This window comes from Larimichthys crocea, chromosome XXII (assembly GCF_000972845.2).
Source record: "Larimichthys crocea isolate SSNF chromosome XXII, L_crocea_2.0, whole genome shotgun sequence".
NCBI classification, from domain to species: domain Eukaryota; kingdom Metazoa; phylum Chordata; class Actinopteri; family Sciaenidae; genus Larimichthys; species Larimichthys crocea.
In genome coordinates, this window is record NC_040032.1 from 5,529,103 (window position 1) to 5,542,124 (window position 13,022).

Genomic DNA, 13,022 nt, shown 5'->3' on the forward strand with positions numbered 1-13,022 from the left:
CCTGGGCAACTATAATGTTTTTCCTAAATGATTTCCTAAATGATGTACACATTTTTAGGTATTCTATTACCTCCATTGGCTTGTAAAACAGTGCTTAATGCTGCTGTGAATGGGGAAAAAATATCAATGGAGGAACATGCCCCCAGGCGCTCCTATGTTTGAACCTAAAAGATCAATGTCTCATAGAGGTTGTTAAACCATATTATTTTCCAAAACTCTCATCTTGTTTTGGCCACTTGTACATCTAATATATTTTTATGTTGCCGTGTAGTTATGATGTTTGTGACATAGCAACACAACTGAACATATCCATATCTGTATCCACATGTCTGTTGGACATTATGTTTATGTGTCCATTATCCTCGCTGTCCGGTTTATGTTCATCCCTGCACTAAATCATGCTGAAATAAGACATCTGTCCTGTTGTTTGTAACACTGATGTCTCATGTTTCAGGTGCGTAACCTGTGCTACATGGTGACACGAAGGGAGAAAATGAAACACACCCTATGTGACCTCCAGGAGAAAATCTTCCACCTACAGATACAACTACTGGAAGAGGACATTGCTGGCGGTAAGAAAAACACACCAGTAGAAAAACCTGTTACCTTTCACCCACTCTCGCACTCTAGCCAAGGCCGCCAACACAAACTCTGTCCACCCAAAAAAAAAAAACAGTACAATTTAGAAAGCTCAAGTGCATAACAGTTACATCCAAACCTTTGCTGACTGAATGTAGTGGGTGGACAGTTTTGGAAATGGCCTGTCATCACTATTGCACAGCAGGCCACACTTGACACTTGCACAGCAAAGAACACTGCAATAACAGTTAAGCCAGATATTGCGATGCACACCATCGACATAAATGGAGCTCGATTTCCTAACCACTCTACAAAGATGACTTGATGCATTTCATGCAGCTGGAAAGATGAAGCTGGCAACTTGAGTTGATGCTGCTGTGTTTGCTAGATATCAGCTCAAAATGAGAATTTTATTTAAATTTGACGGTGGATTGTTTGCATCAGTATTGTTTCAACTGGAAGCATCAACGCTTTTCATAAAGAAGCTAGTAAACAACAACAATAAGAAGAAGAATTACATACGTATCATCTTTATAACTGTATTCTAAGTGTTTTCCAAATAATAGATCTATAGATTCATTGAAATTACTATAACTATACAAAGCATAGACTAAACAGAGGCAAGAAAGTCAATGAGTTAAAACAAGGAGTTACTGCATGGATTAATGTCCCTTGTTTGAGCAACTCCAGAGCTGGGGACACTTCACCTTTTGACACCAATTTGGATTTAATTACGCCTAGTAAAATTGCATCTAGGCATATGGCACCAGGCTCTGGTAGACATGGGAACATGGGGTCAGTGTTTTAACAATGTAACCAGAGGCCAGACTGTTAAGAGCCTTAAAAGTTAGCAGTAAAATCATAAAATCAATTCTTAAAACCGTCTGGGAGCCCATGTGGAGCATCAAAAGCTGGTGTGATGTTGTCATGTTTCTTTTATTTTTTAACATGTTTTATTAGCCTAGCAGCTGAAATCGATGAACGGAGCTGTGGCTGAGACAGGAGGACAGGGAATTGTAATAGCCAAGTCTAGAAGAGCAAGAAAGCAAAAAATCCATCACTTGTAGTGATTCATGATGTTGGAGTCTTTAGACCTTCATCAGGTAAAGTTGATATAGACGAGCAGCACCATGCAGTGTATATAGACTATAGGATCTCCCAGGATCAGAGGATGTCTGCAGTACTTCCTCATATGCTTTCAAATTAAGCCACTACTTAACATGAGAATGCAGATCATTTGCTACCTAAAATTTGTCTCACATGCCCCTTCTTCATGTCACAACGGCCGGGTCAGCGAATGATTTCGTCACTATGCATTACATAAATACAGCTATATAGAAAGTACTGGAGGTTAGCTATCTACCAAAGTCTAAGACATCACACATGACTGCCCAGACAGTCATATTACCAGGATGCACAGCAATTCTAGAGCGTAGAGTTTAGATCGTAGACTGGGTTGAGAATATGCAAAAAGTCATGCATGTTTTTAAAGTGTACTGTGACTGGAAAGTGGTTGGGGAAAAAAAAAAGTTTGAGTTATGTTTGAGACAAAAGATCAATGCTATAAAAGCACTGCCTAGTGGCCAATCAATTCTCTTAGAAAAATACATCATTAATAAAAGATTCTGTGGATGTTTGAATAATACATGAGAAGATCCCACAGTCTCTTAAAGCCCTTTAAATGACAGATGTAGAATCTAGTCACAGTGACTGACTCATCGTCTTACGACAGACTAACTAAAGGTATTAAAGCCTTGTGCTTGGGAACAAATAAAAAATAAATATAAAAACATAATTCAAGGCGGTGAGTAGACATACTTTCATATAGGTACTTCATATAAGTCACCGCCTGTTGCAGCCGTTGCAGTTAAATGTGAATTTGTTTATGCCTTTGGGTTGAATGTGTTTCTTACAGCTTAATATAGACACTGGTCATGAACTATTTGGGTTCAGGTATGTGGATGAGTTTCAGCCGATGTTAGCAACTGAACCTTTGGAAGAGGTGCAGTCTTTCAACTCTTTCAGTTTTATTGCTATGTGAAGTTAATTCAATTCAGTTTTGAAGTGACAAGAAGTTCTTGAAAGTAGTAGAAGGTAAAATTGTCACATGGCATTAGAATACATCTAGGCGACATTTAATGGCGTAGTGATAGTGTGTATATATATAAATAAAAGTATGGTAATTTTTTACATTCACACAGTCAGGGATTGTCTTTGGCTAGCCATCTTTCCTGCATTTGACACCTGCAGCTGTGTTGTTTCACGCCTGTATCACTTTTCATATTTCTCTAATATTATAGTTTGCTCCGCAGCAACCTGTCCATGTTTGCAATTTATCGTATGCCGCGAACACCTAATCTTTCACGTGAGCACAATCATAGCTGGACTAGGAAACCCTGGGTTGACTTAGTGAGTAAATCACTGCAGTGGAAACGCTTGGCGAGATTGTGGTTGTTAGAATTAGCAAAGCCAGATAACAAAAAGATATCCTGAGTAAGCTCAGATCTCTAAAAAAGAACAAGAAATAACTCCCTCTTAGTCATTAGTAGATAGAAAGAATCTTGGAGGAGGTTCAAGTCAAACACCACCACCCAGATTTTCAGTTTCACTTTAGCTGCCAGACTTCCAAGCTGTTGTTGTTATGGTGATGACTATAGTTATAAACGGATAGTGACCTGTATTTGTCTGGGATAATGTTAAAAAACCCTGTCAGTTCTCGTAGTTATGACCTGCAGCTGTCATGGCGATGACAATGAAAGCTTGTTGTCATGGTAATACCATTGACGTCTTGCTGGCATGGTAATGATGGTGAACTCTTGTCAGCCTGCTCCTGTGGCTGTGTTGTAGAGTCTGTGTGCATGTGTGTGTGTGTGTGTGCGTGGTTGAAGTCCTCAATTTGCAGTGCTCATCATTCCCGAGGAAGGCTTGACACACATCTATGCACTCCACTAAATCTTACAAACACTTTCACTCTCTAACTCCCTCTGTGTCTCTCACTAACACACTCACACTCCCAAAGGCATACACACGCACACACACACACACACATGCAGTGCTGTGGTCCTGACTCAGCAGATTGCTGCCATCAGGTACCAGGAGCTGTGCTGCTGGCACTAAACAGCCATATCTATTCACACTCTAGATTAGAGGGGATAGTTGGTGTGTGTGTGTGTGTGTGTGTGTGTGTGTGTGTGTGTGTGTGTGCGTGTGCGTGTGCGTGTGTGAAAGAGAGAGAGAGCACCAGGGAGTGAAGGATGAGGTTGTCGGCTGTAATGATTTGTCGTGTCCCTCACCTTGTATCTACCTCTTTTCTCTGCCTCTTTTATCTTTCTGTCTTATTTTCCACTCTCCGTTTCTCTTCATCCTCGTCTTTAATCTATTTTCTCCTCCATCTGTTTCTTTCTTTTTCTCTCATTTGCTGTGTCCTCCAAGGGTTATGATTACCCTGTTTTTCTCTCTCCTCTACCTTATTTTCATTTTCTCATCCAACACCGAGTTTCAGTCAGTCCATCACTTGTCTCAGTTTGTTCTCCTTTTGTCCTTCTGGCCACATAAACTGATGTTTTGACACTGAAGTGATGTTAAAGTGAGTGACAACATAGCCAAAAGTTACCTTTTTCAGACAGTACTACCAATACATTGTGTTGAAATGGTTAGATTGGTCAAGACAGTCACTGGTATGTTGACTTTGATAAAAAAAACAAAAATGCATATTTGGTCTTATATAAATGCAGAACAGGAGTAATACAATAAGCTGGATATCATGTGTCACTATGATGAATGTGCTGACACTGCAGATTTAGTGATAAAAAATATATTCTCATTCTTAAAAAAAGGTTGTTTTGGCCAGTGTTTAATCTTTTTGGCTGTCAGTCTGACGTCCAGTTCTAGGCAACACAGAAAGGTTTTATAACACTAAAATCAGACTTTTAGAAACCTTCAGATACACTGAGCTTACCATGCACCGGCACTGCTATGCTCTCCTCCCCTCATTTCCCTGCGGGCTTGTTTCTATGTGGAAAACACATACATCTCTCCTCTAACCCAGCTGAAACAGTAGCACAAACCTCTGTCCGTCTGTCTGTCTCTCACAGTTACTTAATCTGTCATGTTCCACGGTCTGTCTGTCATGTTTATCTGCCTGTCTGTCATGTTGAGGGCTGCTCTCGTCATGCTTTGTGAATGCTAGCATGTTACAAGGCGGGCGGGCGTGCAGGCGGGCAATATCCCTGTAGTCCTGCATGCAGACAGGGAGGCATTATGCTGAAAATAAAAGGAAGATATGATGATACGGTATCGTTCTGTAGCAAGCAATACCTATATGATAACATAAGTAAAAACCTCTACAAGAGAGAATGTGCAAATAATTAGAATTAGAGAGAGTTAGGAACAAGTTTTCATACCTTAATATAACTTATTAACTGCTGCTGCCTTCCAAACTGATCTGTTTGAGTAGTTTGCTGATCTGTAGCTCTGTCAGAAGGACAAAGACATACCAGCACCACCTTTATTCAAGTGAAGATGGCTAATTTCAAGATCCGGTTGTCCCAAGATTTTCTCTACCGATTTCTGTGAGCTTAACTTGAGTCTTTGTAAGATTAAATAAAAAATAATATAATGTGGGGCGGCGTTTAGCTCAGTCGCTGCAGAGGCCCAGGTTCGAATCCCGACCTGTGTGGCCCTTTTCCGCATGTCATTCCCCATCTCTCTCCCCACATTTCCTGTCAGTCTTCAGCTGTGTCTGTCAATAAAGCAAAGGCCAAAAAAATATCTTTAAAATTTTTTTTTTTTTTTTTAAAATAATAATAATATAATGTAACTTGATCTCTGAGGAGCAATAAGGTTGTTCCTGTAGCCGAAAAAAAATACAATATAACAAGGCTGGAGAGTTTACAGGCATGCTAGCGGCTCTTTGAGGCTGGACTTAAGTACAGCTGTGCTGGCCTGCAGATCTTTAGCTAGTATAATTTTTTGCCTCTTTACCATCGCAGTTTATGGTGTTATGCTGTTGTTGGCTAATTAAAACAAAATCCATACGTACAGTCGAGGCTGGTAGAAATATGTTTAGTTTTAGTTTGAACCTGATGACGGCACTAGATGAAAACTTGAGGGATCACCAAAGCTGTTATAATCCATTCCCACAGTTGTTCTCTGTGCTACTGGGAAAGTCAGGGAAAGTCATTAGGATACATTTTCTGGGAACCATGAATATCTGGATAAAATTTCATGGCAATCCATCAAATTCGTTGAGATACTTCAGTCTGGATAAAAGTGGCAGCCAGAACTACATTTACTGTACATCCCTAGAGCCTCTGCTGTCATTAAAAAAAAAAGTGTGCATGCATGAGGTCATATTTTCATAACATATTTTGGCTTGACATTAGAGACATCAGACATCAGATGTCATGCACAAAGTTTTTAATGTCTGGTGACAGTCACATTTTGATGCCAGATAAGACTAAAGTTCTTTTATTAGTAAAAAGCTGACTCATTTAAAAGAAGACACTGAGTCATTTCTGTACACAGATAAACCTTCTCTCCAGAACAGATAACAGGATTTTCCCCTTATTGCTATCAGCTGAAACCTGATGGTGAAAGCAGGTTTTGTTGTCAGTTAATTTGGTCCCAGCTTGTTTTTAATGCAGAGCTGACAGTCACTACAATCTTATTTATACATGTATCAGCTTGTAGCTGTTTGCAGCACAGTATTCTGCAGGTGATGTTTTCTGGATACATATTGATGCACATAAAAAATACAGGGTTAGTTATATTCTGCACTGTAGTTAGGATTTTTTCTTGAAACTGCACACACACACACACACACACACACACACACACACGCAGAGTATTATTGTTATGCAGGAAGTGCACTGCATTTACATTCTGGCTCAAACTGAACTGTGACAAGCTGACAGTGGTTAGTATTGGCCTCTCTGATCTGCTCTCGGCATGTGTGTGTGTGTGAGAGAAAGACAGAGAAAATAAGGACGGAGGAAGAGGAGGATGAGAAGGGACAAGAAGGTAATAGGATGAAAGAAAGAGTAGAAGAAGAGAGAGAAACAGGAGTAGCGGCGATGAGAGAGAAAGAGAGGAGGGGAGTGTGGAAGGACAGAAGAAAGGGTGGAGAGAGGGAGGAAAAGACAGTAAAAAACGTTCTCACATTGCACTAATGAGCTCAGGTAAGAAATGGGACACAGTGGCTACACACACACACACACATACATACACTCACTGCAGTTCAGTGCACCTAGAAAGAGGGGAAATTAATCACGCACTTCAAAAAGACGAATCCCCTGGTGCTGTTGCACCTTCTAAACAAGAGAAGGAAGGGGCTTCGGAGGGAAGGATAATATTGCAGAAATGGAGAGAAATGCAACAGCAGAATGAAAAGACAAAAGAGGGGGGAAAAAAGCACAGATCTGACAAAAAAAAGTGTTTAAAAAGGTTTCCACTGCTGATAGTTGGATTTGTGCTGAGATTACAAACTGCAGGCGGAAAGCTTCCACACGCTCAAGCACAGCCTGCAGGCGTCCTTGAAAACCCAAAGACTAGTTTTCCGAGCTGTAGAACATATAAAAGAACAAGATCAGATTAGACAAAAAAAAAATTGAGAAAATGTTGAAAAATGGTCCCTGGGAGATCAGAGGATAAGATAGTCCCTCCTGTCAAAACAAAAAAAAAAGAGAAAGAAATTACAATTTAAGAGCTGTGTGAGGAAGCGTTCCCTCTGGGAGCTCCCTCAAAGATCCCCTGGCGTTAATGGCCTCCGCAATTTCAGCAACAGCCATAAAATAAATTGGAAAAGGGGGAGAAATGTCAGGTACCTGCACTCTTTTACAAAACCTCCTAATAAAAAAAAAGTTTAATGCAGTCATACAGTACTCTTGCCATCTTCACACCGATTGCACGTCAGGGTTTAGTTTAACCATTAGAGTGCAGTCTTATTATGCTCACATCCATCCACTCACTTCTACTGAAGCTTAGCACAAGGAACAAATTGTTTTCCATTTCTATGTGATCTCCAGCAGACTCACAGTTCAGAACTGATGTAAGTTCAACTTTGACTGTGCAAATGTAGGCAATCGGCTAATAGAAACATTGATGGACTGTGTTTGTCGATGGAAACATTGGTATTCTAGCGTGCTTCATCTAGGGATGCAGCCATTAAACTGCAGTTCAAACCATCATGGTTTTGTAACCGTAAAAGCTCAGCTTCACCGAGTGTTTCTGTCACTTGCAGTCAACGAAGTAGCACTGAGTCAAGAGTTGGGTTTTCAACCAACAGCAACAAATGAAATGGAATACGAGCACTGCACAGTTTATAAATGTAACACTCATCGGAATGGCATGTCTGTGAAGGTTCTCAGTCATCCAGGTCATCTCTCTTCAAAAAAGGTTTAGTCTGGGGGAAACTGGACTTGGTTGTAGATCCTTGAAGACGTTTCATATGTGTATGTGTGTGTGTGTGTGTGTGTGTATATATTATATGTGGTTGTATATAATATATATATATAATATAAATATATATATATATATATATATATAATATATATATATATATATATATATATATATATATTAATATAATTATCGCGATAATAACAGAATTTTTTGCGATTAATTAGTTAATTTTTTTTAATCGATTGACAGCCCTAATATATATATATATATCATATGTACTGGGATCTCCTCAGCAGTCAGTCAAAGGCCAAGAAGCTTATTCGTCAGATCTACAACCGTCCAGTTGCTCCAGACTTAACCTTTTTTGAAAAAATCAGAATAGTACTGTATGTCATCCCCTCATCCACCTGCCCTAGAGATGTTCTCAATTTCTTTCCTTTATTTTACTAAAACGGTAAAAACAAACAGACTTTTGAAAAAAAAAACTATACATGATTTTATACATCCGTAGTGTTGGAAGTACAGTAATTTTCCTCGTACTATCAATATAAATCGTTGCAGCCCTATTTTCATCACTCGGGTTCACTCTGATGTTTGAACGAATGTTGGAAAGGAAAAGTGTAGGCAGAGAAAATGAGATTGAAAACACCTGAACCACAGCCAAGAAACTAAATTTATACCCCGTTTTCTCTGGTTTAAATGCAGAGAAAATTCATGCAGAGAAAGTTCCTAAAAAGGTTTCTGAGTTCCTGGTAACGTTCCCACTGTCAAACAAGGTTGTATGAGCCAGAGTTTAAAGCCAGTATTTAAATAAAATAAGATTTTTTTACATGCAAGTGCTTGTCAAAACTAATTTCTGTCATGGTCAGATAAAACTATATCTATATTATTGCTAATATCTCTATTATAAGATTTTGTGTGTATTTCAAGACTTTTTTTCTTTGAACTGTCATTGTTAAAGAGCTATTTTCAGTCTTTAAAGTCTCTTAAAGAAATGTGGCTTGAAGTAGTAACAATGCATATGTAATATCAAAGTTGAGCATCCGCAGAAGTTTCAGCTTGGCAGATTCTATTTTAAATGCATCTCCCTCACGAGTACCAACATGGTACCTGCTGTGGACAAAATCTGTGTATGCTACTAAGAATCTTTTCATCACTTTACTTTGCCGTCAGACAGCCCTTTCCGACAGGGAACTGAAGGAATCTATGCTCTCTTTAAAGACACCGGACCAGATTCCTTTAAAAAAAAATCATTTTAACTAGAATATTTTCACGTCTAACTTGCTGAATCAAGAATTTATATTGACCAGACCAGAGCTGGTAATGGTTGAAACAGCAGAAAGACTAACCAAGATGTCTTTGGTTAGTTTAGTTCTGTTTCTGTCTCATTTGAATGAGGTTGTTTTACGATGAGTTAACAAGGCAATAAAGACAATCTTAGTTTGATAAAAGAGTTTTTCTGTTTAATAAAGAAAAGGGGTGTAAGAATATTTCCTTTCTTGACAGTTTGAGAGTTTTTTTTATTGGTTAGCAGGATATAATGCATAATAAACGTATGAGCATAACCACACATTACATTACATTACATTACATTACATTGTATTTAGCGGACACTTTTATCCAAAGCGACTTACAGAGGAGAGAAATGAAGTGCATGTAACTGTGAGCCTCGCTGGACTCGAACTCGCGACCAGCGGATCTCTAGCGCTGTGCGCATGCGTACATGAAATTTCTCAACGTTGCTTTGGACGCCAACCGTTCGGCCACCTGGGCGCACCTATTTCATACCCAATTCAGGAAAGTCTAAATGACTTTGAATCTGGATTAAAACCTATCCCTAAAATGTTTTTAAAGGCTTTCTATTATGTACATAGGAGCTTAGATTACAATGTAGAATGCTGCTGTGAACAGGAAGCATAGTTTAGCATTGTTTCTGGTGCAAAGCTCCACCTAGTAGAGATGCTACTTTATGTGAGCATACAAAAATCACATAAAAGTCTAACCTCTATAAGTTAATGACTAACAAGCTTAACTAACGTGAAGAAAAACTGTGCCATGCTTCCATCTAACAAACTTAACTCACTGCAATCTAAATTACATCTCCACCTCCACGTTTTTCCTGCTTTTAGTGTTTGTCACACTCTTTTAGAAGCTGCAGTTTTCATTCAAATAACTTCTTCACAGGAAGACATTATTTCATGCGTCCTCATAACCCAGGCGATGATCTGGCATGGACTTGGAAATCAAACCCCTCTGCACTTTTAATACCTCATTCCACCCCATTACATCTTCCTGATCAACATTCACGCTGACACTTTATGTTTCACGTCTCCACATCATTTCTTCTTTCACTTCTTTCTTCTTCCACCTTATATTTCATCTTTGAAATGAAGGTGCAACATGAAAATGTTCTCTGAAAACATGAATAACCCTAAACAAAAATGGAAACTTTTCAGGTGCACACAAACATAAAATATACATACATGTTCTTTTTTTCTCTTTCTTTCCAAACACACACACACACACACACACACACACACACACACACACACACACACACACACAGGGTCGTCTCAGTGTGAAATCTCTCTCTGGTCTCTCTCAGCTCCATTCATGCATGTCCTGCTCCTCCATGCTAAAGCAAGCATGAGGACAGCCTACTGCTGGCTATGACAGGCACACACGCAGCATAGGCATGTATTGTACTGACCAACACACACACACACACAACTTAAAAAAATTATTTATACTGGATGCCACAGAAGAGCTGCAATATAATAGCAATGTTTGTTTTTTTACTTAAAAAATATGATATGTAACTTTCTGCACTAAAATGTCTACAACAATGTTTACAACGATGTTCATCAGATTGAAATTTTAAGTTGTGCAATACATTTTTATGACTAAATTCATACCAAATGAATGATCACAGACTCAGCAGTAATTTGTGTTCGGTGCTTATTAGTGATTGTTGCCGTGCTAAAATGAAAAACAAAGGCTTGATCCCATCAGTCATGGCGGCAACGCATTCTGGAGCTGTTCTAGAGAATGATCGTGATCCTACCAGAAGCGCCACGGTGTGCTGTTAGGAAATCAGACACAGACACTGGTCAGTTTTCAAAATAAAATACCTGTGCAGACTTCAGATCATAAAAAAATACTAAAAGTGAAACTACTCAGCCTACTTACTCATGGTAGAAGTACATAAACCAAGGAAAAATGACCAAATCTGAGGAGTTAACAAAGCCTAGCTGGAATCCAGGGGTTATATGTGTTAGCATTTAGCTCAAATCGCTGGCGCTGTGTCTAAACACAACCTCGCAGGGCCACTAGCATGGCTATAGTCTTTGTATATAGATTTTATCAGAGTTGAAATTTTTACACCTTGTTCCATTTCCTGCTGTAAACGGGGTCATCTGGTGGTGAAGGCAGCTGCTACCAGGAATAGAAAGTAAGGAGAAGAAAAGAGTGACGCGCAAAAGGTCTGTGCATTACTCTGCACATCAGAATACCAGGAATTAAAAACAATAAATGGCACATTTGGAATGTAGACTTAACATAATTTCTTTATATGAATAATGAAAAACAAACAGTAAGCTTGCATGTGTACTGTGTTTTACTTTTTTTTTTTACAGACACTTACTGATGAACTTGCTTATGGTATCAGATCATCCATGTCGACTATTTCACCCTACAGTGACTGCTGAGCAATACACACACACATAAACACGTAAATTCAGCTTCTCTAAACCCCAGTATAGCTGTAATGAACCTGCAGCTGCCACCTGCTGTACCAGTGCACACACACACACACACGCACACACACAGACATGTACAGTATATAAACACGATACACAGCAGCAGCAGGAGAGTTGGTGAGCCGTGCAGTCAGGACTGTGTTTGTGTAAACAGCTGGAGTCTGTAACAACAAGACATCCCAACAATAAGGGCTTCCCATGTCAGAGAATGAGAGACGGAGAAAGAGATCATCACTGTGCTGTATATGTGAGAGTCAGTGGAGTGTGACTGCATTGTTTCCTTACATGCTGTGTGTGAGTATGTGTGTGTTTATGTTAAACGCAGAGCTCAACAATAATCAATTCTTCCTCAGTAGAATCGTATCATAAATAAAAGTGTTTTTTTATAGTAGAGAGCTGAAACAATTGTTCTATTAATTAATATCAAAAATTAATAGGCAGAACATTTATATGTAGCTATTTTGATAATCGTAATTAAGTCATTTTTCAAGCAAAACCACCAACAATTCTCTAAAAATAATTAAATGTCACATTGTGTTTTTTTTTAGAATTTATTGATGTTTTATGAACTAAACTATTAATTGTGAAAGTGACCGACAGATTAATCGATAATGAAAATTCATGAACTCAAAAGTTAAGTTTGACTGTACTGTAATATCAGGGAAATTCATTATTTACTGTTATTTTCTGTGTTGATAGATCGTTAATGTTTAATAAAATCATCTCTAATGCTTACGTTAAAATTTTAATTTTAGTGGTCCTAACTTTTCTTTAACGTACCCTCCCTCTGGTCATATCCCTAATTCCTGTATGATCGATAGTTAATAAAGTAACATCCACCCCATGTGGAAGAAGGGAGATAACCTTCAGTTACACACCCTGGTAACACCAGATAAATGGAAATATAGAATAAATGAGCTATTTTCTATTATTGCACCTATTTGCAGTGGTGTGTTAACAAGTGAAATTAAATACAAAGAAATTGGTAAGACGGTATAGCTCCTTTTTAAATAACTTCATTGATTATATTATTTAAAAAAATATAGGATTTCATTTACATTAAACTACCAACAATGCAGGCGACAGTTTCAGTATATAGTAACAATAAAACCTGTGTTAAGCTAGTATTTACACTTAGTATACTGTATTGGACTAAATTAGACTGTGAGGTGTTGTTCTTATTTGGTCTTTGATCATCATGTGTACATGTCAGTGTTTGGTGTGTTACCTGCCACGCACTCAGCTGGAGGGAGAGAGCGACGTCGCCCGGAGTGAGAGGACAGC

The 13,022-nt window shown here is 38.6% G+C and overlaps 1 protein-coding gene across 1 annotated transcript in view; it reads left to right on the plus strand.

The window, feature by feature from the left end:
* The window catches only part of jade2 (jade family PHD finger 2), a 185,072-nt gene that overhangs the window by 144,648 nt on the left and 27,402 nt on the right, over positions 1 to 13,022 (plus strand). Inside the window, exon 11 of the mRNA XM_010737760.3 lies at positions 455 to 572. Within this exon, the coding sequence (XP_010736062.2) occupies positions 455 to 572 (118 nt within the window). The remainder of the gene's footprint in view (positions 1 to 454; positions 573 to 13,022) is intronic.